At 54.1% G+C, this 24883-nt stretch overlaps 1 protein-coding gene across 10 annotated transcripts; it reads right to left on the bottom strand.

Moving 5' to 3' along the window:
• Positions 1 to 590: 590 nt before the first annotated feature.
• On the bottom strand, positions 591 to 24761 carry PPP1R37 (protein phosphatase 1 regulatory subunit 37). Of its 10 annotated transcripts, XM_075021708.1 has the most exons (16): positions 24302 to 24524; positions 20406 to 20529; positions 19697 to 19934; positions 16986 to 17717; positions 16153 to 16250; positions 15175 to 15220; positions 12023 to 12123; positions 9197 to 9316; positions 7569 to 7719; positions 6607 to 6762; positions 5065 to 5177; positions 4610 to 4751; positions 3970 to 4136; positions 2471 to 3407; positions 1959 to 2047; positions 591 to 1873 (listed from the first exon to the last, which is right to left on the bottom strand). In XM_075021708.1, exons 5-15 carry the CDS (start codon positions 16222 to 16224, stop codon positions 1965 to 1967), a joined length of 2088 nt encoding a protein of 695 aa, XP_074877809.1. In that variant the 5' UTR covers positions 16225 to 16250; positions 16986 to 17717; positions 19697 to 19934; positions 20406 to 20529; positions 24302 to 24524; the 3' UTR covers positions 591 to 1873; positions 1959 to 1964. The 10 variants fall into 10 exon arrangements, with proteins under 10 accessions (XP_074877809.1, XP_074877806.1, XP_074877811.1 ...); XM_075021705.1 differs by having other exon boundaries at positions 16153 to 17717; XM_075021710.1 differs by lacking the exon at positions 16986 to 17717.
• Positions 24762 to 24883: the final 122 nt, after the last annotated feature.

Here is a 24883-nt window from a genome sequence, read left to right as displayed (position 1 = left end):
TAATAAACCAGTTAAACCTCCCACTCCACATCTTGGCTTAAATATGCTTTTTTGGGGTCCTGCGTCCTCCTTAGGGAGGGTCTTGGGGGGCCAGGAGGCTGGACAAAGCAATACGGGGGTGCTAATTTGGGGGGGAAATCAGCCCAAATCACTGGTGGGAGGGATGCTGATGGTGTGTGTGTGTGTGGGGGCAAACGGCACATCGTCAGCATTAATTAATCACAGAAGAGTGGCCTGCTGGCATCTCCCACCCACTCTGGAAATCCTCATTGGGTTTTTTTTTTGGGGGGGTGGGGTGGGGTGGTTTAATCACTGAATTTACTTCATAAAGGCCCCCAAAAGTTGATTTTTGAGGTGGGATGACCCAAACGCTGCCCATAAGGCATCAAAAGACACGGGGGTGAGTAGTAGGGGGGGAGTCGGTGACGAATGCAGATCTCATTTAATAGAAAACAGTGTTAACAAAAATACACAACAGAAAGAAATGACAAACACCAGCAGATCGATGGCCGCCCGGCCCCTGGCCGTAGTGTCAGTGCCGCAGCAGCCCCCCCCTCATCCCAGTCCCCCCCCCCCGGCCGCCCCCGCAGCTCCCTGATAGATTTATTGCACTTAAGAAAGAAAAGCAACGCATCCTCTTCCCCCCTTTCCTCAGCGGTGATGCTGGGCAGGACACCCCCCCTGCCCCCTCCCAAATTCACACCCTCCCTGAGAAAACTGCCTGCCGGGCCCGGAGGGGTTCGGCCAGCCCTGGGGAGCACAGGGAGGTGGGTTTTTTTTTGGGACAGGGCCCCCCCCAAGTGTCACTGCCGGCAGTCACCCACCCCACGCCAGCCGTTTTTTTTTCCCAGGGGGGATCCCCAGGGTGGGAAGCGGGAGCGAAGAGGATGCCAAAGGACCAGCTCCTGTCGTCGTGTCAGGTTTCCACCCTTAGATTCCCCCCACCTCAAAAAAAAAAGGGGGGGGGGAGTGTTCCCCACTTTGCCGGGAAGACGCCGTGCCGGCACGGCCGGCTGCAAGGAAGGGGCTTGTGTCCTGGCAGCCCCCAGGCTGCTCCTCTCCCAGCCCTGGCCCCTTGGGAAGCGACAGACCCCAGGGCTGGGGTTTGCATGGCGGGGGGGGGGAGTCCACCGATGCTGCTTTTTTTTGTGTTTCTGGTTGTATTATTTTTTTTTTTTCTGGCAGCCCCGGAGCAGGAGTTCAGTTGCAGGTTAGCCCAGAAGGAATTAATTAATTCTAACACCATCCTCTAAATCCCCACCCAGTAATTTTGCAGCTGATGATAAATATATACTGAGAACAAACAAACAAACAAACAAAAAAAGGAACTTAAAATAAATAACCATTGCGGCTGCAGACACAGCCTGTCCTGGGTATCTTTAGTGAGAGACATTCTCCATGGGTGACGGCGCAACCCTCCATCCTCCTCCCGGCACGTGCCGCCAGTGTCTCGGTCCCTGTAGTGTGTGGTTTGAATTTCCCGGTGGGACCGATGCCGTGCTGCCTTCGCCCCAGCATGGGATCTCCTCCTCGGAGAAAGATAGAAAAAGAAAAGGCGAAGGCGTCAGGTAGTGTCCAGCGAGGGCAGGGACAGCTGGGAACGGCGACGTCCCCGTCTGGGTCATTTTTCTCTGCTCTCCTTCCCTTCCCTCCATCGCCCTGGGGACACGGCAGGGTCCCTCCGCTCAGGGGAGGCGAATCGGGCGCCTGGGGAAGAGAGTCCGGGAGCAGGAAACTGTTTTGGGGAAAAAAAATATTTGAATATAACCCTTTGTTCTGAAGTCCGAGGTTGGTTTCTTAAATCGTTGTGTGGAGTGGGAAGAGAATAAAGCTACACCAGAGCCTCCCCTCGACGCCGAGCGGCCCCAAGGACCTGCAAGAGAGAGAGAGAGAGACGATGGGGTCCCCGGACCTCTGGAATGCTCCCAGGGCTGTCCCCAACCCTTGTCCCCGCTCACCTGGGGTCACAGGGGCTCCTGCCCTGCGTCCTGGCTGGCCTCGAGGAGCAGTTCCTCCAGCTCCTGCTCGTTCTTGGAGCAGCTCAGCTCTGCAAGCAAACGGCTCACCATTTCCTTCCCCTGCTCGCCTTCCCGGTTTCCCATCCCCCCCCTCCCCAAAAACTGCATTAGTGGTTAGCCCGACTGCTAAAGAAGAGGCTCAATGAGCTTCCCGCAGGGCTCGTTAACTTCACCTCATTCAGGAGCCTAATTAAGGAGCGCCTCAAAGAACGAAGCTTAACGAGATTCGCTTTGGGTTAAAAGTTCCTCGGGAAAAGCCTCCCCCAACCACAAATTACCACACCCGCAGGCATCCCATCAGGAAAGAAGAAGGGGATTTAAGTCCCAGGAAGACGCTGGCATGGGGAATGGCTCTGCACTCCTCCCGGGCTCCACCACACTCGATTTTGGGAGAGCGCAGCTGGAGGGAGGCTCCCGGGATTGAGGGGGAGTTCGGGTTTTGGAGCTCTTACCGTGCTCGGCGGCGCAGCTCCCCATTTTGCCATCGCCATCTGAGGATGCCTCCGGCAGTGCTCGTGCAAAATCCATCTTCAGCCCATTGGGGAGGGGAGTGTCATGGGCTGAGCTCTCGCAGACCGCAGGGTCACCCTGCTTGGGGTCAGAACCGATGCTCGGCACTGCTGGTGGCGTTGCCAAGCCGGCAGCGGCTTCAGGAACTGTTCCGTTCGCCTGGGGCGCCGGGAGTTCAGGTTTTGTGGCCAGAGCCGGGTTCTGGGACTCAACGGATTTTGTGATGGCAGCGGTGTCCTCCCTTGGGCGCGCAGCATTGGTGGCTCGCTCCGGCAGGCTCTCCACTCGCGTCACCACGAAGATTTTATGGCCTCGCCCGGGACTGGAAACCGAAATCCTTCTCTCATTTCCTTGGGAGGGTGTGGAGGCCGGAGAGATGGCAGGACTCCCCACGCCGGCATCGCGCTGTGATTCCTTGGCGATGTGCAGGGGGGGCGGCCGATCCCTTGGCTTCTCCAGGGACAGCAGTGGCTGGGGTGTGGAAGCACCGTCAGTGGAGTCGGGGCTTTTCAGCAGCGTTTTGCTCAAGTCCTTTATCTCTAACCCAACATCCGTCTCCTCATCCGTGTCTGAATCAGAGTCCGTCATGTTGTTTCCGCCATCGCCATCCTCCGCTGGTTCCGTGTCCCCATTCTCTGAGGCCGTTGGGGTCTCCCTGGCTTCTTCCCCCTCTTCCGGAGCAGAGGTAGCACTGCCGTCTCGGCTGTCCTCTACTGGATCCTCCTCCAGAGGCTCCGTCACGGTGATCTCCGGCATCGAGGCCGACTGCTGCAGCTTCTGTTCCTTCTCCTCCTTCTCTTTGGCCAGGATGAAGTTGCGCTTGCAGCCATTCTGGATCTCGGCCAGGAGAGCCTTCTGGGTTTCGATGAAACTTTTGACCTGCGAGGAAAGAGAAACCATTGGTCATTTGGAATGTTTGGAAATCAGCCATCTGGGAACAATCACCTCCACATTTATTTTCCAGCCAGGCACACTGTAACACCATGGTTTTTAACTCCACCCTTAATATTTCCCCAGGAAACAATTAAATTGCCTGAGAAATGAGTTCCCCGAGAGCTTCTTCTCAAAGCAATCACCACCAGGATCATGGGATTCCCATCCTGGGGGATGGTCAACACTCAACGGAGCAGGACCCTGAGCGATGGGTGCTGGCTGGCCCAGAGACCTCCAGAAATTTTCCTCCCTGACCCAAGCTGCGGTGTCAGGGCATGTTCAGCACACCCTCAGGGCTGCTGGCTGGGAAGCAGCCGTTATCCTACGGGCCAACCTTTGCCTATAGGCTGGGCAGGAATTAAGTTCAGCTGAAAACCAGGAAAGCGGCAGAGCTGAGCGGAAGCCCGGAGGTGTCACCCTTGAGGACGGTGTTTTCCTGCCAGAGGGGGGCTCAACGAGACCCCCCAAAAGGCAAAAGGGGGGGCAGGTGAGTGGGTGCATTACCTACCGACTCCTTCTTGGGCTCCCTGTCCAAGTCAAGGCGCAGCAGCGAGTGGTTGACCTTCAGAGCCAGTGACAATGCCATGAGGCCACCCGTCTTGATCTCATTTTCTCGCAGGTCCAGGCGAAGGAGCCGTGGGCTCTCCGCGATGAATTCCGCCACCGCCACAGCACCTGCGAAGGACAGGAGAGCCGCCGGTGATGGCGATGAATAAGCTGTGAAACCACCGGTCCCCTGACGGTGCTCCTTGGGGTTGCATCTAGCGGAGCTCAGTATTTTGGGAGGGATGGGGGATGTCAGCAGGAGTTGGGTGCCAGCTCTCAGGCACCCTGTGTGCTGAGCAAAAAGGTTTCCATGGGGTGTAGAAGATGCCAGAGGCACCGAGCCCCATGGAATGAGGTGGCCCTGGACAGGCTGACTGTGGCATTTTGGTTAGAGCCGTGCTGTGCCCCGTGCCAAGACCCCATGCAGCCGCGGGGCTGAGCTGAGCTGGACCAAGGTACCTTCTCAAGGACCAGAGCGGACCCCACATGCTGCTCTAAGAGCAAGGGAAGCTCTGCAGAGCCTAAAGAGCTTTCGGCAGGTGAGGTGCCAGGTGAACTGGGGCCGCAGTCAGCAAAGCTGGCGAGCGCCAGCCTCTGCTCACCTTCGCAAGTCAGTTTGGTGGACGCCAAGCCCAGGCGAAGGACAGAGCGGTTCCCGATCAGCCCATTCTTCAGGTTGCGGACACCTTCATTCCCAATGGGATTGTGGCCCAAGTTCAAGGTCTCCAGGCTCTGTGTGTGAGGCTGTGGATACCCAGGGGAAAAAACAGCTTGAGGCAGACGGGACAGCGGGTCCGTCTCAAACCCGAGTGGGTTTAATTCATGGCTGTTCCTCTAACCACACTGCCGAGCCTGGGGATGCCCGAGCAGCAGTAGAGGAGGGAGGACAAGGGACAGGTTCTCCTCCAACGCAGCACCGGGAGCAAATCGTGCCGGTGCGCTCCTACCACTGCCCAGATCCAAGCCCGATGGTCATGGGAGAGATGTCTCTCTGGGACCAAAGCCGAGCGCCCAACGGTAAGCCATCACCCCCAGGTAGGTAACAAGATCTACTCACCAGCGTCATCCCCAGATAGGCCATGCCAGTGTGAGTCAGTTGGTTGTTCCACAAAACCAGAGTGACCAGCCCTTTCCGCTGCTCCTTCAGACCTTCACAGATGTACGCCAAGCCTGGAAAAATAGCCGGGGGGGTCAGCCCTCCCCTGCCGGCACGGATCCTGCCGGCTCTAACAGCACTTTACTTGCTTCCTCCGATCCATCCCTCTGCTCAGGCGCTGCCCGATCCTGGGCAGGACAGACAGCGACGGAGAAAAACCACGGCATCGTTACGCCAAGCTCCAGCACTGGCAGCATCTCCGAACACTGTCCTCCCTCCAAACCCCTTCCCCCAGCTGCTTGATTTGACCTCGGCTGCAGACGAAACGCCTCGCTCCCCTGTGTGCAAACAGGCAATTAAACCTCTTGGTGTATAAAATTAATTAGCGCTATGCCTCTGGAGCAGCAGGGTACGTAAACCCTGGGGAGGGAATCAGAGGCGTGGGGACATCAGGAGCTCAGGGTGACCCCCTGCCGCCTGCTCCTCGGCCTGCCCACAGGGGAGGACACAGGATGGCACCTGCTCACAGGCAGAGGGTGGTGGGTAGGGTAGGTGCTCCTTCTTTTGGGTCACCGTCTCCCTTCTTCGCCAGATACGGCGTTATGGAGCTGTTTGCAGAGATGGATCCTCCACCGCTCTGTACACCTTCCTGGCCCGATCCTGCCCAAGCTGAGGGCAGGCACCATTTTAAATCGCTGCAAACATATGTATTTGATAAACACACAGCACCCAAAAGGCTGCGATGCTGTGGAAACCCACAGCAATGCCCAGCAAGCGACTTCCAACACGAAGAGCCCCAGCGCCACTCATTATTAAGCACCCAAAGATGCAAGGGACGTGGCAGCTGACCTGGAAGGCAGCAAATTAATATTTGCACCTTAGGGTGGGACCCATCCGGGAGCACAAGTGGCCACAACAGCACCGGTGACATCCGACTTGGTCATGCTCGGCTATCTTCATATCCAACCCAAAGGCAGCCACCACAGCTCGTGTGGAGCAAGCGTGGCTCCTCCACCAAACCGCAGCGCTTGGCCGAGTAATCAGCATCACCGACCAGAACCAGCCGGGACTGAAGTCTGGGTTGGGATTATTTCGCAATTCGTGGGTTGATTTGGCCGCTCAGTTTGGCTCCAGGGAGCAAGGAGGAGAAAAAACAGATGGCAGCAAGAGATGGAGGGAGCCAAAAGACGTGACTGAGGCATGAGGCATCCCCATCTCTCCCTATGCTCAGGAGCTGCCATGCACCTCGCAGCCTGGCCCGGGAAGCAAACAAAGTTTCCCTAAGGATCTCAGCTTTAAAAACCTGAGAGGTTTACCTTGCTGAAATCCTTCTGACATGCTGAAGTTGCTCTGTGCGCTTCTACTGCTTTGGCTCAGCTTGGGGGCAGCGCTGGCAGCCCCTTGAGCTCTGTGCCCTGCAGCCAAGTTCCTCACCACCTTAAACCTGGGTCAAAACTCCAGGAAATTGGGGTTCTGCCCGAAGGAGCAGCGAGGGGCCCTCACCCGAGTCCAGGATGTGGTTGTTCCGCAGGTCAAGTATCTGTATGCAGCTGTTGAACTTCAGCAGGTTGCCGAGCTGAGCCGAATCCTGCAGCCCGTTCAGCTTATTATCGGCCAGGTACAGCTCCCGCAGGTTCATGTTCATCTTCAAAGCCGTGGCTGAAAAGGCGGAAAACTGGCACCTCAACCCGCAACCCATGCCGGGACAGCTCGGAGAAGAGGTGCAGGCTCGGGAACATCCTGGCTACACCATTACGAGCGCTTGCGCCCATCCGAGCCCAAAGCTCTGCCACAAAACGCACGGCCTCCGGCACAAGCTCATGGCTACATCAGCACCCGCCACGGTTGCTGTCGGGACATGGGCTGAAAGCCTCAGTCAGATTTCTGAGGTGTATGGCCAGCAGCAGGATCCCACGCAAGCCCCTTTATGCCCTCCCACCCGCAGAGGGAAGTGGCGGCAGCTCGTGCCAGCACAAAGGGGCTGCGCTTTCCTAGTCGGAACAGGTATCAATTCAGGCAGGCCATGTGCCCTCGCCACCACATCCCCTGTTTCCAACTAAGCCAACCAAATAAACAATTAAACCCCAGAAACACTCCCCTGCCTGAACCCTTAGCTCATTGCTGTTATCACAACACCGCCATTAGCTCCAGCCGGGCTATGATTTATCACTAATTCATTAGCTTAACGACAGGGGCCACCCAGAACTGTCTTACACCCACTGCCCGCAGGTTGGGCTGGCACAGAAACACCAGATCTCCCACCTGGGGCAGACGCACGGAGATCTGCCATGCATCGGCAAGGGCACGCCAGCAGTGACCACCCCGAGACCTCGCTGCGCATCATCAGGAGGGCAAGCCCAGCATTGGCACCGCTCTGTCCCATGCAGCCGTCATCTCACCATGTTTTGGGATACAGGTGGGTGCTGCAGATGCCTGAGCTCGGTGTCCGTTCTCCAGTGACTCACCTAGCAGCATGAGTGGGCGTCCCGAAAGGCTGGCGTTCTCCAGGTGCAGGATGATCAAGCTGCTGCTGATGCGGAGGGCACGTGCCACGAAGGGTGCCGAGTGGTCCAGCAAGGGTGTGTTTCGGGCGTCCAGGTACTGGAGGCAGTTTGTCTGGGAGGAAGACATGAGAGGGATCAGTGCTTGGCCCCATGCAGTCTCAGCCGCTGTGGTTTTTTGGCTGTTTTTCTAGGTCGGGTTTAAGGCCAAGCTCTTTTACAGGCCAAGTCCCATCCTGTCTACTAACGCTTAGGTAAGAGCTCCTGGGATGACTTATGCCCATCCGAATCATCATTCTGGTCACCCCACAGGCTTCAGATAAGAGGCAAAGAGCCAGGAGGAACCACTCAAGATAATCCCGTGTGCCAGGACAGCCCACACCAAGCTTCACGCTCGAACCACACAATTCCAGATAAACACCTTATCTCCTGGAGAATTGCTTCTGCACTGAGTCTGCTGTCATCCTTGAGCTACAGCACTGGGGAGGATGCGCTTCAGGTGACTACAGCAGCATCACATTCTCAAAAGAAAAGCTTTCCTTGGCCTTACACATCCGAGGATGTGCTGCCCTGAGCTCTCTGGATCCCGGGTCTGGGAAGGCATCGAGACACGTGTCCCTTGTCTGGGGTTTGCCTCCAAGCCCTAAAATCCTTCTCTGTCTTCGCACGTGCCATCTATTCCCACTTGAGATGTACGGCATGCCAATGGCCTCTGTTTGGGCTGATTTACCATTCTGGGTGCTAATGTAAGCCCTTTCACACCTCCAGATTCTCCTTCGCCTACCCAGAAACTAAGAGCCCTGACGTCCCAAAAAATATCTCTAGCTCCTTCACCACACCCGTGTACATGCAGCTGGTTTTAAAGCATCATTATGGGGTTGGCCAGCACCGTGGGGTGACATTTGGTTTCTCCAAAACATGGTGTGGGCATTGCCTGCACCACGCAAGCTCCAGTTCCCGATATCAGCCCCAGCGCAAAGACACTTGCATGGGGCAGGGAATGCTACCGGGACCCTGGCTTTCCAACCGGAGCTGTGCAACACACCAGCAGTGTTGGGTGAAACATCGGCAGCGCCGCAATTAAAATTAGCAGGTCGAGAGGTAATTGCGGATTGAGGGTGGTTTTGTGCCGCGCCCCAAGTGGGGAGCACGAGATGCTGCCTCCTCTGCACTCGGCTTTCAGAGCGAACTCAAGCGCCGAACAATGAGGTTAATTAGCCCTGCAAAAGCCAAACCCCGGCGCTAGTCATCCTGCTGTAAAGATAATGAATACCCAGCTTGAGAGGCTGACCTTGCAAGCACACCACTAATAACAGACTGCTCTTCTTTTTTTGTTGGGATCTACATTTCTATTTTCTATGCTCCGGGTGCTCATCGAGACATTAAACAGGTGGGAAGGGTGATTTTTTTTTTTTCCTTGCCTCTGAGCATCGGATAACCAGGATTTTCTGAACCAGGTGGTTTTCTGGACAGGTGAGCACAAAACCACACCTCTGGCCTTGGGAGTCTTTTGAAAGACTCACCCGAGACCACCTGTGTGGCTGCAGAGACTTAAAAGCAGGTGCCAAAAATATTCACGAGGGAGCACAAACCTTCCTCATCATGTGGGCAGCTGCCTGCCAGCCTCGGGTGCCGATGTGTTTATTAAAGGAGATGTTGAGGTGCGTTGCCGACTCATAATATTCAATCATATCAAATAACGCCGAGGCGCCCTGCAAAACAAAGGCAGATGGAAAAGCTACATTAAGCAGGCAGGCAGAGGCTGAGCGGGGTTTGAGAGTCAAAAAAAAAAAAAAGAGGTTTTGCTGTGCTAGGATGCAAGTGGCTTGGGCAGAAGCTGGCTCCTCCAGATGCCTCTCGCACGATGTCTCGTCACCGCCCTGGTGGTCCTTAAATTCTTGCAGACAAGGTCCACGACCCCCGCCAAGGCAGCCCAGGCAACAAAACCTCTTCCTTCTACCTCAAGCACAAACAAATCGCACCTCAGGTGACGATTCCACCTGTCCCCGTGCCTGCTGGCACCGTGGCACTTTGCACGTCCCTGTGCCAGCCCTGCAGCAGCCCGGGGTGCTCCCCCGGCCACGGCACAGCCAGGTCCTCCCCGGGTCTCTCCAGCCTCTTTGAGGGATTCGCTGCAGATTTTCTGTGCCCCCCCCGGCAAAAAAAGGCATCTTGCCATATTCCCCATGTCCCTACCACCAGGCATGTGCTCAGGAACTGTCACCGGGGCAGATGGGGACCCAGCAAAGCCTGGGATGGGATGACGGCTCCGGTGCAGCCGTTCCCTCCCATAGGCTGTGCCAGCAGAGCTGCCTCCCCAAGGTAAAGCCTGCGGGCAAAGATTTCCACTAGCGAGCCCAACACAGGCATCTTGTGGAGGGATTCAACCCCTCCCCTGCCCCTCTTGGAACCAGGAGAGAAAGCAAACTCGGCGGGAGCAGGTTACGGCACCAGGGACACACAGGCACTTGAACGACGCTTCTGAGGGCACGGGAAAATGATTTGATTTGGGTTTTTTTCCTGGATATTGAACCTGAGCTGAGGCTGGGCTATTGGCTTCGTGCCTGTCTGCTCCCTGCTGGGTTATCCAGCTCCGCATGCAGCGGTGACACTTTCCCAGCGAAGAAACCACTCAATAATCCAATCGGGCTAATTAAAAAAAAAAAAAGTGTAAAACCCAAGACTTATAGCAGGGTTAGGAGTGAAAGGGATTAGCAGAGCAGGACTCGTGCCTGTGAAACGTCTAAAGCTCCTACGGCAGAAGCGGAACAATTTGCTTAATTACATAATGAGTCTCTTCAGAGAAAATTAGCTGAAAGATATGCTGGAGCGGGCAGAGAAGAGCCACAAAAGTGCTGCAAGGCTTCCAGAAAAAAAATATGCGGAGAGACCTGGAGGACTGGGAAACACCAGCATGAAGGCAACCAAGAGAAGGAACAGGTCTTCGGGGAACAACAGGACTTTCTGCTGGAAAGCGGATGCTTATTGGCAGGAAATGAGAAGGAGAAGAATCTGGGTGACTAAGCCCCTGGCGTGACGCACCCGGGAGAAAAAGGCTGTTGATGCTGAATGAATCGGAGGGACAGGGACAGGAGTGGGAGGTCTCAGGGCTGCGGGGAGCTGGCGTTAACTCTCCACGGCTGTTTTTCACCCCCGGCAGCAGACAGGGAGACATGTTGGACACCTAGGGCCCAGCAGATGGTCTTGCTCTACTGCAACTGGTCTTGCTCTACTGCAACAGGAAGAGAAAGGTGTAAAGTGCCGAGGTCTGCAATCCCTCTGCCCGCACCGTCCAGCTCTGAAGCCACGGGATACGTTTAATTATTAATGTATAACTGTTCCTCCTGCAAGATAACGAGTGGAACGAAGCACGGGATCATTTTATGGCCAAAGATGTCATGAGCTGAGCCAGCACGTCCCTGCTCTATGGCCCCACGTCCCGTGCCAGGTTGCGGTGCTGTCAGGGGACTCATCCATCCCCCGAATAGCCCTGTTCTGGGGCTGTGGCCCCCCTGGCAGTCCAACAGGATTGTGCCCCCAGTGCCCGAGTCAGGTGGGATCCTGGCTGGTTGCATCGGCATGGCCCCGGGATGGGACAGGGTCAGTAAGAAACTGTCATGGCTCAGAGCCAGTGCCGTCACAGGGTCTGATCAGGAGCTACCATCCAAGTCACGTTTTTTTCTCCCCTCTTCGTATCTGATGTGGGAAGTGGCCCCGAGAAGCTTGTGACTGCTGAGCCTTCCCAAAGCGCTGCTCGAGCAGGGAAAATGGGGGAAAAAAGCATCACGGACTTCCAAGCAAAGGGACAAGATACGTCTGAAGCTGGGTTCGGGATAGGGATGGACGATGTGGGAAAAACAAGACCCTTGAAGGGGCGAGGACTGAAAGAGGATGCTCCCAGGCAAGGGGAACTCAGAATTGGAGCTGGCTAAAGTAATTTTTAACCACTTCCTTAATTTTTAACCTCCTCCGCTTACCCGCTGGGACCTGAACTCAGGGCCCCAGGCATTGCGAGGGAGGAAGAAGGCAAGTCAGGACGGGATGTGCAGAAGGGAGCCTGAACTTCGTCCTCAGCCCCGAAAAGTCGTCTGAGAGCTACCCACAATTCCCTCAGTTTTCAGAACAGCTTTTATAATATGTATTCAAAAATGCCTCAGAGCTTCGTGGCCACCTGGGCTTCAGAGTGAGCAGTCAACTTCTTCCTTTTCGAGCAGCAAATGCTGCAGACGCAATTTACGTCTGCTTATTTAGCAGACCTAGATAAGAGCGTGGGTATGAAGGGAATGGGTATGGCAACACAATACAGCCCCCCAAAAATAAGTCAGTGCCCAGGAGTTAAGGACTGACCACAAAACCCGTGAGGTTTGCATTAGCTGTGAAACAGGAACAAGAAGCCAGGAGAGGTCATGACCACTTACATCTTCATCCAAGCTCGTTTGCTCCAAATCGACAATTTTGAACTGGACCCGCTTGAAAATTTCTTCCAGCGCCTCGCAGGCTTTGTAATCCAGCTTCTCCCCTGGGGAAAGAGCAAAATAAGGTGAATTTGGGTGCTTCAGCATGTAACGCGTACAGCTGTGAGCTTGAGAGCCCCAAACCGCAGGACAGAGAACACGTGGAAAGGTGACTTTCTCCCCCGTTCAGAGGCAGCCCATCTTTCGAACAACCTGCCTGAAGGGCAATTCAAATCCAATATTGGGCATTCATGTTGATTTATTCATGTGTGTCTGGCCCAGCAGTGGAAAACATCACCTCAGATGAGTATTTCTCATTAATAGACAGGGATCAGTCATCGCAGGGAGCCCCAAAAGCCACGCTGGGGCTCGCCACCAGTGCCACAAGCTGGGAGAGGGATCGACAGGCAGACTTCGGAAAGGATGTCTCTCGCTCGATTACACGCAGCGATCTTGGAGGATTTGTGGAATCCACCTAAAAACCAGCGTGGTTGCTCCCCCAACACAGACCAGCCACAGCGGCAATGCTTTCACCACCTAAAAGTCACTGAAAGCTGGGATTTCTGTCTCCTCACTGGGCAAAGAGCTGTCCTCCCAACAAGCCAGCCCCTCACCAGCTTCAGTTCATCTTGGAATGACATTATGAGCATCACCGCTGACAAATTAATGGCTGGCTGATTGCTCCTTTTGCTACATAAAAGCACCACAGGGTCGAAATTAAATCCCTGCATGCGCATCGTAAATACACATGCTGTTTTGCTGCCTCCGACAAATTAAATTATTCACATTTCAATTTAGGGAAGTGCTGGCACAAGCTGCTTCGAGAACATTTCCCAAGACTTTGGGCTTTTTATTTACTTATTTTTTTTTCCTTATTTCCTTGGATCATCCTTGCCAGCCCTGCACAGCAGCAAGTCTCTGAGGCCCGAGGGGTTGGCCAGCCCACAGACAAGCCATGACAGCTCTTCCCCACTGGCTTATGGGGCTGTGATTCTCCCCATAGCACTGCACAAGCTACTTCTGGTTGAAAAAGGAGGAAGTTTTACCCCAATAAGCATCAGTGCTGGCTGCTTTTAGACACCGTGTCAATTGCCAGCAGGTGATTTTGCCAGGCAAACCAAATTTGGGTAGGGGAGGACATTCCACATGGAGGTGGAAGCTCTGCCTTTCTTCTAAACGCTGGTTGATCCTGTCCCCTCCCTGTACGAAGAACAATGCAATGGCAGCCAGGTCTCGTGCACCACTGCCTGCAAACCCATCGATCCCCTCCAAAACATCGAAAGCCCAAAATGCAGCAGCAAATGGTTGCCCACTGCGGTCTCTGGCAGCCCCACCAACCTGTGACCCACCAGCTGGTATTAGCCTCATCAACGAAGGCGACAGCAAGGGGGAACCGGCCTGTGCTTTGCAAATAGATCGCCTGTTCCACACCGGAGCGAAGCCACGGGCTGATCTCACCCTGCGGAGCTGGGAATTCACTCAACGAGACCAGGGCGAGCAGTGATCCCTCATCGGCTCCCTCTGATGTCTCAAAGCGGGAAGAGGCAATGTCTGACACCAGCTCGAGTGAAAAAGCAGCTTAAGATAAACCCAGAGCTTTGTTTCTGTCGTAATAACTATCGCGATGGGGGACACAGCGCAGGCGGCTGAACGCCAGGTGGGAAACGGTCAAGCAAAGCAAGTGCTGTGGAGGGGGACTACGAACCCATCGCTGATGGCTAAGTCTGGGCCGTGCGAGCATTATATCACATATAACGGCATAAAGCAAGCAGCAGCCAGGCTTCTGCATTGCTTGGGGTCTTCTGAGAACCCTCCATTTCTAGGGGAAGGGGGGACACAAGCTCCAGTTGCCCAGCCAGCTGACTGCAGGATTTGCAAGAAGTCAAGAAAAAAGCCCTGTCTGACAAAACTGAGTCCAAATGATGGCCCGAGTCCAATGGGGCCTGTAAAAGATTTATTTTTGGGGGACATTTGGGCAAGCTTGCATTGTTACTCCTCCAGCAGCACGTCTGTCCTCCTCCAGGCGAATCAGCTCAGGACACAGACACCCCGGCTCTCCGTGCAGCGAGCTTATTTCCTTGTGGTTCCCCAGCCTTCAGATTTCCCCCCCACAAAACCGAATAAGTGACAAAAGGCACCAAATGCTACGGATTAAACCCCAAGGCTGCAGCCCCTGCAGATGGCTTTTGTCCCTAGAGCCAAGCTGGATCTTGCCAGAGCAAACAACATCCACTCACGCACCCAATGAGTTTCATTGGGAAACTGGGACAGCCTGGGCAGGACCTCAGCAAGAGGCAGACGCTGCCAGGACAACCCAGGGTTTAGAGGAACACCACCAACACCATCGCTCCACAAAGGAAGAACGCTCCGGCCAACGTTGACCATTCCATCTTTTCCCCAGCTGTGTTGTGGGAGCACCCGTGCTATGTGACTGTTCTTGCTGCCAGTCTCCCAGGTTGGTTTTGGGAGGTATGCCCCAGCGCAGAGGGGGAGAAGAGGCTCTTTAGGAAGGGAAGGAGACCAGAAGAAGGCAAGAGGCAGCGAGCTGCTGTGGGAAGAACCCCCCCTTGTAAAATATTTGCCTAGCAGAGACCTTGCAGGGAAGCAAAGGTGACCTTCTTCCTCTCCTTCCTGGAGCTATGGGAGATACTCCACAAAAGCCATTGTTCAAAAAGATGTTTGCAGTAAGAAGAATTAACTGGAACGCCTTTCCAACTTTCCCATTGCGCAAGGACTTTTGAGACATCCGTTGGAAAAATATTCTGGCAAACCTGCTTTGGCTCAGCTCTAACTCATGCCCCAAACCAGCCGTTTTGGGCTGGGGGGTATGCGGACAGTGCTTGGAGATGGTGAGGGACAGTCCGCTGTTCGAGGGGCTGTTGAAACTATTCTGTTGCTTTTTTGGTGCTCCTTGACCACGACATTAATACCCCTTGTACAGAAACACCTCCGGTACTTAGTTTTCTGCTTGTGCTGGGCTTAAGGCTCTCTCCTGCTCTAGCCTGCAAGAGCGCCAGGTGGGACCATGACTGCAGCAAGAGCCGTACTAATGGAGTGAAACACCAGGATTGCCCAGAAGAAAAATAAAATCCCCTGGTGATGGAAAAGGGGCGTACCTTTCAGATCTAAGCAGTCTATCCTGGGAGCCAGATCTTTAAACTCCTGCAAAACAAAAAGCAGCATTTCATACTCAGGAGGAGGAGGAGGAAGGCAAGGGGGGGAAGGTGAGGGGAATTAACGCATTAGAATAACAAAGTTAATATGACAAATTGGGCAAATCCTCTCCCAAACAAAGAGAGGGTATGGGAACTCTCAGCCCGACATTCACTCGAAATCAAAGCTGCCACCTACGGCGCTTTGCAGGCTGGATCCATGCAAGTCATGGGGAAACCTGGTGACCCTCCCCGGGACAAGATCTTGGAGCTCTACGAGGAAGAGTGGCTGATGAAGATGAGGGTCTGTCTCTGCAGACGGAGGCACTGGAGCTGCGCGGGGAAGGCACAGTGCGTGAAAAAGCAAAAATCTTCCCTCCCAGGTCAAGGGAACAGCTTTAAACATCATGCTCCAGCATGCTGCTCTCAGGTCTGAGGATTTAAATGGGACTTTTATTCGCCCCACGTCAGCAGGGAAAACCACAGCCCTCATCGTGGTCTCCCCACGGGCTTCCCTCCCCTGACCACATGTGCAGATTTCCATTTAAAACAACATCTGAGGTATAAACCGCTTTGCAAACAAGCCCGTTCAAGTCTCGTCCCCTGGCTCGAAGGTGGGACGAGAAGCAGGGGGGGCAGCGGGGACATTAAAGCCCACCTCCAGCAAGGCTGGAGCTACCCCCTGCAGAGCAGATGCAGCTTCAGCAAGGAAAAACAGGGTCTGGCAGCACGTTAAATTACACATAATATTTTCCTAGCAAACTCCTTCGCTTTTGCGCTCGGCAGCAAGTTTCATCTGTCCAGAAACCTGCTCATGCTATTTAAACAGGAATCTTCGTTCCTGCCTGATGCACCAGCAACTGTAAAAATCTATAGCAAGTCATGGAATAAAGGGTTGTATTTGATCATTTGGTGCTGGGACAACACCTGCACCAGCTCTACCTGTATCTGTTTCAGTAGTTTGGGTATTTGCTTGCAGTTCAGCTTCTGGCAGGCTTGCTTGTAGGCGGTCATGATTTCATCGACAGTCACGTTCTGGGCTGAAAAGTTACAGGGTAAGAATTAAAAGCTACGGTTGTATTTGCAGGAACTGACACATCCACATTCCCCCATTGGACGCCACTATCCACCAGGATTTACACCCGGCAGAAGAGCCTGGCAAGGAGATTACAAGGATTAAGGATGTTCAAAGGCGATGGAGCGAAGCAAAACCTGAGCAGGGCTTGCTCGAACATGTCTATGGGAGCAAGCCCTCTCCTGCTTGGGCAGAAAAAGGGGCCAGAGAAGCGCAGTCAGCACCTCCGGCCTCCTCCAGCCACAATTCCTGGAGCAGAAAAAGCTTTTAAAAAGAGTCACGGGATGACAAACCACAACCCCCCCCTCACCTCAGCAGGTTGCTGTGGTGCTTAATAAATAGCGCTGCCAAATACATTCCTATTGCTCTTAGTTTCGCTCAACTTCTGGGTTTTTGCTCAATCGCTTTGCGATCGCCATGTGGGCACGGAGCCAGACAAGGCACATCCACCCCCAAGTATAACTCCAGATTTTCCCTAATCGGCTTCCGGAGACAGCTGGAGCAGTGTGTGAAGGACTCAGTTGGGGGGCGTGGATCAGCCTGAGTCAACGAGACATCGGCTAAAAGCTCCCAGAGTTGTCACCTTCTACTAAATACATCCTCGAAACTCGGCTCCTTGTTTGGAAGCCGCGGGAGGGACACTTTCCTGCCATCACCGCCGCTGAGCTCGGCTCCAAGCAGCCAAGTGGCATTTACTCACCGCTTCTGCCTTCCCTGAATCATGGGTAATGCTGCTGCTCCAGATGCCGGGGAAGGCGACGCGGGCGGCCGCGGAATCATTAGCCACGTGAGGCGATGCCCACCTCCGCTTTTGGCGTGATTTCGTTTCAGCAATCAGCCCAAACAAACACTAAAGCCAGCCCCAGTCAGAAGATGATCTGGTGAAACCAGATTCCCCAGGAACTTCATCTGGCAGAGCTCGAAGCAACCCCCCCCCCTCTGGCTCCCATGCCCGAGGATTACGACACCCAGAGAGCTCAATAAAAACCTAAATGCTCTACCAGCTGCAAAACAAACAAACAAAAAAATAAAGGGCTATTTTAATCTTCTTTCTGTTCAATACAAACCCATCGGGCTTCTCTGCAGTGGGATGGGGTCCGAGCAACACATGGCAGAGGGAACACTGTGCCCCAGCTCAGCTGCACCACCCAAACCCCATGGTTTTGGCAGTTTAGCCCTACGACGCTTCCCAGGCCACCGTGGCGAGGTTTGCAGGGACAGCTAACACCCAGCCAAGAAAAGCAGCAAAGGTTTAAATACACCCCAAGTGAGTGCTTAACTAGGTGAGACCTAAGAACGGCTTTCACACCCCAAAAGACAGAAAACATTTGCTCCTCTGAAGTGACACGTGGATGTGTCAGGTTGCCAATTCCCCAGGAGCTGAAGAAGGTGCCATGGAGGAAAATCCACTGAGGGCAAGCGAGCCCCGTGTCTAAAAAAAGAGAAATATTCAGGTTAGTGAGGGGATGAGCAGCGCACTGTGACGTTTCTGATTCCATCTGCCACAGGAATGCTTTCCTCAAAAAAAAAACCAAGCATGATTTTGGAAAAGTGAGAAGAGTAAAGGAGTTGCTGCTGTCCTAAGGCGGACGAGCATCCTGGGAACACAAGGACATGGGGCAATCCAAGAGTCTGCGAACCTGGCTCCAAAATGTCCTGGCTGAAGGATTTGTCCTGAGATCGGAACTCAAACATGCTTTGCTAATCTGTTTTTCATTAGTTCCTGGCTTTGGTCTGCCCTCTCCTGGGTGGAAGTCCTAAATTTTAACAACCCTCATTGCTGTAGGATGGAGATTTGCTTCTGTTTCTCCTGGGTGGAAGTCCTAAATTTTAACAACCCTCATTGCTGTAGGATGGAGATTTGCTTCTGTTTCCCTCTGCACAGGTCTCGGCACATCTCCATTCCCACCTCGTGGTGCTCGCCGAGCAGGAAGAAGTTAACAGGTGTCGTGATCTTCTTGAGCTGCTTCCAACGTCCTTCACATGGAGATGCACACCAAGAAGCTCGCTGTGCCCTATGCTGAGAGCCATGCTGGTGCCGTGGTCCAGGAGGATCGGAGCAACTCCCTGTTCCCCAAGAACATCCTGGGATGGTTTCATCCATGTGGTTAAATGCTCACAAGCACATCCAGATCACTGGTGGGAACCTTTCGCCTGCTACTCCCAAGTCTCCTTCGGGCTTCACCACCAGTGCCGAGTCCGTTCCCAACTTCTGGGGAAGCATCCAGAGTTCCTGCATCTGTTGGGAGCTGGAAAACACCTGGGGTTTACCCCCCCGGAGCCGCAACCACTTGCCTAACCGTATGGGGTACGTCCCGTAACCAGCAATCCCTGTGGCATTTCTGGCATGAGATCACGCTCCGGATCATCTTGGTGGGGCTGCTGGTAGGAGCAGTTGGGATTTGATCTTGGTTTTGCTCTTGCAAAGATTTAAGGAGGCTAAATGCCAACACCGAGCAGCGGTTCTTCTTCCTGCAAGGCTCAGGCTTTGCTCTGAGGCCACCTCACTCTTCTGAAACTCAGATCCACTAAAAACGTTCTTACTTTTGCCCGAACGATGCATCCTTAGGATCAGGACCGAGACCGTCTGAGTGAATTTCCTCACTAGAAATCAGGGGTTGTAATTAAAAAAGATCTTCACGCTATTTTTTAGAGCGTGCCATCCCTCCTTGTTTCTCTTCTCCCCCTTCACAAAGGGCTGCCCTCCCACCTGTTTGTGGTAACGAAGCCTGCAAGTCAATATTAACATTTCCTGTTTGAGCTCCGTCTTGCGGCTCACCAGCAAATATTTGCCATGTCTGTAATATCCACCTTCAAAAAACCCTTGAAATTTCTCGGAAAAGCCTTTTTTTTTGACAGAGCAGGGCAGTTACACAAGGGCTGAAGCCGATCCCATAGCACGTGGTCTTCAGCAGCTCCGGAGCTGGTAGAAGGGCTTTATGCCTCTGATGCCATCCGTAAAACAAAGCAGAGCTGTTTGGCAAACAAATTTGAGAAAATACATATTTACACATGGTTGGGCAGGTGACTTGAGTGAGCAAAGCGCAGCTCACTCCTGGTTTGGGTGGAATTACCCGTAGCTTCAAAGATTTGGTTTTAGAAATAACAGGCAGGAGACAGTGCAGGTTTCCATTCGGAACATCCTTGACCATGTCTTGGATCTCTCCTTCCTTAAAGTCTACCCCCAAAATAATCATGTTAAAGGACAAAATGAGATGGAAACCAGAACTCATCTCATGGTGCTTCAGGTCCCCCCAGAAGAACAGTGGCTGTACAAGACTTCAACGTATTTCCCTAATGAAGAACTCAGATTTATCACCCAAGTGATGACCGGCTTTGACCCCACTCACATCCCGACTCCCTCTGCCATTTTAAAACCCTGTGCTAATATCCTCAATCAGAGTTAACTACCTTATCGATTAATCTCTTTATTATTGCTTGGAGGATTAAGATCCAAAGAGCAATATCGAGGGTATTTCCCAAACTCCTGTGTAGCTCAATGTGTTTCATCCACTAATTTTCTACTAATTTTAGCCCACAGCTCCTGGCAGAGCGGCTGCTGGCTTCACCGGGACCTGCTCCAGCGGCGACATGGGCACTGGAAAACACAAATCACAGCCGCTCAGCTGACGAGACACCAGCAGAAAGCCTGGAAAATTCAGAAAAAAAGCCCAGAAAGGGTCATGGATAAAGTTTAAAATGCAAATAACGCTTCTTCCTGCGAAAAACATTGTTTCAGTGCCCCCTAACTGCTCTGCCCACGGCGGGTTTTGCTTCACCGGCTCCTCTGTACCATGCCCAAGCCCGAAACAACATGACACCAAAGCAAACAGGTCGTTATTTATTAACAGGCAGCATTAGCCGCGGGCTGCAGCCAGCTGGTCTTCTCAGCCTCTGCGTCATGGAAGAGAAAAGCTGATTTTTCACAGGTTCATGCTGCATTTTGCTTAGTTTTGCTCCCTGCGCTTGCTTCAAGCCCATGTCCCAGGGGGCAGAGTGTAAGGAAAAGGAGGCGGAAGCCAATGTAGGCAGCAGGGAGCTGCTCAAGGAGTACGTCCCAAAATCCAATCAGGCCAGGAAAAGGCAGTGACTTTAATTTGATCTAAATCAAACTATTTACCTCCATCCCCAAGGTCACCAAATGAGATCTCTTAACTCTTTGCCTCTGCTCAGGAGCATACTGCTGCTGCTTCTTCTCCCAGGAGAGGCTTCACGTCCCATCTTCCCACACAAGGGAACAGCAGCTGCAAGAAAATTATTTTCCTCTCTAGGGAAGTATAAAAAAAACCCAAACCCAGCAGAGGAGTTTGCTGGCAATCAAGCGGCTCCTTCGCTCTCGGTCTGGTGGCACCCGATGCAGGGAGAGGAAGGCAGTGCCAGAGTCACCCCGACACCCGGATTTGCTCTTCCTCCAGCAAAGGGCACCGGATCCTGCATTTTCGGGGAACAGCACCTGCCAGCTAGGTGGGTTATGGAGCTTCTCCACCTGATGGCCACGGGCAGAGACATGAGCCAGCTCTCCCCGGGGTCTCTCCTGCATTGGCAGACACCCTGACGCCTGCAGCGACCCAGGCTTCCTCACTGCCACGATGCTCAGCATCGATGCCGGTCCAAACCGAACACGCCAAGACCTTGAACACTTGGGATGGCAGGACTTCACCCACACGACGCCTCTGGGTTTGTTTTTTTTTTCAAACCTGGGTTTCCACACCCACTCCTTCACGACGCTGCTGTGGTTTCCTGGCTGTATCCTGGGGAATCAGATGAAGCCGTCTTTCCCCTCCTGTGCTTTCCATTGGAGATAGAAGGAGACGCAACCTGGCGGCAGGGGAAGCCTCTGGCTCCTCTCCCTGAGTGCAGGGGTCCTGAGATTTCTAACAAAGCAGTTGGCGAAGCTGTAGGAAGCGGGTAAAGGAAACAAAGGGGCACTTTTTCCCCCTCATCTTGTGCTCTGGCTCATTTCCCAACGAATAACATGGCACCCACAAACCAAGCGCCCGCGGGGCACCGGTGCAGCAGGGAAGCCTGGCAAGCTGAGGGAGACAGATGGCAGCAGCGTCTGGCCCTACAACCTCCCCTCTCCAGGTATATCTGGCACATATCCCATCCTAGCCGACCCCTTGGACCTGCATGGGCTTAAATCAAGACAGGAATTGTTGGAGAACAAGGTGGGAAAAAACAGGATGAGCTTTCAGGTCTTCTGGGTTCAAGCCGGCACAGCGTCTCCGTTGGCAGAGGTATGAGGCCGGCAGAGACCCGCCGGCCACATGTCCGCCAAAGGGAAGGAGCAAAGAGGAAGGTCAGAGCAGAAAGCGTTGTAATTTAACCTGACACGGATGTGGGTGAGGCGGCAGAGAGGCCGGTACTGCAGCCTGGCAATAAAGAATTAAAGGCAGAAATAATTAATGCTAATGGGCAAGGTTTCACAGAAAGGAAGGCTGACGAATGGAACCCGACACGGGTCTGTAGGGAGGCCATTTATCTAGGAGCTCAGGTAGCTCTGCCGGATCAGGATGCTTTAAAGGTGCAACAGTCCCAAAGGGAAAAAAAAAAGCTAAAAAAAGAGAAATATTAAAAAAAAAAACCAACCACAACAGTACTTGATTCAGTAAGAAACGTAATGGTATAAAGCTACCAACTGCCTCCTGGTGTACAAGCAGGGTGTTTCTGTGAAAGGCGAGGGAACTGATGACATTGGGATATCATCAGTTTTAAAAATAACCAAGTGTATGCCTTGTGGGGTGACAAACCGGGAGCACACGGACCCACTGCCCGTTAAACAATGCTAATGATGCTCTAAACACGCCTCCTCCTTTGCCTTGTGTAGCGCAAAGCTTTGCAATAAACCATACGCCTTCTTTACCTTCCTGTTTCAAGCCCTCGAGCACTTCGGGGTGGCAAGTGCACCTGAGAGGAGGATCCAAACCGACGCACGAGTGGCGTCGTCAAGCCCCACGCCGCGTGCTGCCTGGCAAAACCGGCCCTGCCGGTACCAGCTGGGAAGGAGACCTTGGATTCAAGTAGCCAGAAGGAAGTTAAACGAGCAGAGGCGCGTCCACCGGAGTAATTTTACCCAATGAATGATAAATGGGAGATAAATAAAGCCCCGAATAAAAATAGTTGTTATGCACACGTGAGAGGAAGAATAAAAGTCGCGTCACAGGCAATGTGCTCCTGAAGTCAAGGGAAAGGCAGGTGCCAGATGCCAGCTCTGCTCTGAATGATGCCAGCTTCCACAGTGCCACAACTATCAGCAACGTATGGGATTCCTCTCTAATTAGAGAGGGAAAATTTGCTTTCTGGGCCTTCACACCAGGCGTCTTCAGGGGCTGAAGTCTGAGGTTAAATAGTTTGAAAGAAAAGGTCCCCAACACCTGAAGGGCGTGATGCCTTTGGGGAAAGCCTCTAGCTCCAAGCCAGCACGCCCAGAGCCTCGGGAAAGGCAAACTCGGAGGAGGAATATGTCCCCCCCGGGCTCCCTCCGGGGAGAGCAGCTTGTCTGAGAGTGCTGAACCACGTTCGGTTTTCTGGAGCAGCAGAGAAGGGCTTGGGGGACGAGCCCCAGGTTTGCTTTACCAGGCAAACGTCATGTCTTCATCCAGAGCAGTATCAGAGCAGTGGAAATTTCATATTAACAGAGCTGGCAGGATATATAAACAACAAGAACATGTTAGTGAGCATTTTTTCTCCACTGCTGGAGATATTTCATGGAGGCATCTGGCTACCAGTCATTGCCTTGGGATGAGCCAGCTATCACGGAGCAATGAAACCAGAATTAATTGGTGATACATAGCAAGGTCTAGCACCTTCTAGGTCACGTCTGACATCTGCATGGTGAAACTGGAACGGGTCTCATCACCCAAAGAGGTGAAAAGAGACTAGAAAAAACTTGGGGAAAACCCCAATTTCTGGCTCACGATGCAGTAAAAATGAAAATAAGGGGCTGTTTTGTTCCCAAAAAGGAGGTGTGGCTGCCAATTACCAATGATTTTTGGTGGCAGGTGCTGCAGCGGTTCAGTCTGGGACAGAGAAATGCAGCTTGCGGTGCAGCGGCCCGCGAAGAGCTTTTGGGATAGCTGTGCTCGTACTGTAGCGCAACGTCCTTTACCAGCTGGTTCCTGTGTTTCGGTACAGTATAAAGGATGTCCCGAAATTGGCAGCCAGCCAGATCATGCAATTGTTGGGAGCCCTGGAGGCATCCTGCTCCAAACCCCCTCACCCAGGCCAGCACAGGGGCTGTGAGCGGAGTCCTCAATGGGTTTGGCACCCACTGGCAGCGGATCCAGGAATGCCAGGAGAATGGGTGCTGGTGTTTCGCTGGACCCTCTGTTCTGGCCATGCCTCTCATCCGGGGACATTTCCTTGGAACACGACAGCCCTCTGCTTGCAGTGCTGAGCTCCCCGCATTGCTGGAGGGACTGGGGTGGATGTCAGCATCTGGAAATCTTACCGAAACCGCTAGGACCTTGGAGGGATGGAGCTCCAGCTTGTCTCCTTTCTCCTCCCTTGTACAGCCGAAGCTTTGGTAATGCTTTGGGGAAGAGCTGCTGGTTTCTCCACGCAGGACCATCACCCTCCTCAATGGCAGTGGGTGCCACAAACCCCCGCCAGAAAGCCGGGCGCCAAGCAGGGCTCTCCCACTGCACCAGCAGAAGCCAACCAGCATCGCTGTTTCCGCCACGCCAGCTCAGGGCGACAAAACCGGGAGATGCCCTCCAGGCTGAAGCCGACGAGGGCTGCTGCACCGATTCGCCTCCGTGGCTTTACCGGGCTCGTGGTTTTGGCGTGAACCGCCTGACCGGTGGTTTTGGCAGTTCCCAAAGGCTGTGTTTGGGCACCCAACCCTGGGTGCCTTCGGCTGGTGTGGGGGTGTCTCTCCCCCAGGCCCACAGCGGGGACCTCTGCTCCAGTCTGCTCAGCACCGGCCCGGTCCCAACCCCGGACCCCCCCAACTCGAGGAGCCAAACCCGGTATCCAAAACCGGTATCCCCACCCCCACCCCCAGCCCCCGGTTACCGTGTCTCCAGGGGTCCTTGGGCTCCACCGCCCCGGAGACGATATCCTCGTCGGAGGGAAATGTTACCCGCTTAGCACCAGGCCGCAACCGCCCGTCTTCGTTTCCCTGAGCCGCCCCAGAGGGGGAAACCTCAACGGGCGGCGGGGTTTCGTTACCGGGTTCGGGGAGGACGGTCAGCGGTCCGCTACCCTGTCCCGGCACCTCCATGGCGGAGTTCTCCCTCCTCACCGCAGCCCCGGGGGCATCGCCCGGAGCTGAGGAGCCGCTACGCGGCGAGAAGGGAAGGGGAGAACGGGAACGGCCACCGCGGAGCGGAGCGGAGCCGCCGCCGCCACCCGCCAGCACCGCAGCGGCCTGCGCCTCCGCCGCCGCACTTTCGCCACAGCGGCGGGGAAGGGAGGAAGGAGAAGCGGGGAAGGGAAATGGAGGTGGACGAGGAAGAGGCGGGGGGGGGGGGAACGGGGAGGGTATAAGGCCCCACCGCTGGGTTCAGGGCCGGTCCGGCTCCGGGAGCAGCTCGGACGGCGGTGGCGAATCTGCGGAAACGAATCGTGAGGGGCCGGCGGCGGGAGCAGCGTTGG

The sequence above is a fragment of the Buteo buteo genome, chromosome Z (assembly GCF_964188355.1).
Source record: "Buteo buteo chromosome Z, bButBut1.hap1.1, whole genome shotgun sequence".
Lineage (NCBI taxonomy): Eukaryota > Metazoa > Chordata > Aves > Accipitriformes > Accipitridae > Buteo > Buteo buteo.
The sequence above is the reverse complement of the archived record's forward strand: the minus strand, read 5'-3'. Positions and strand labels throughout refer to the sequence as shown.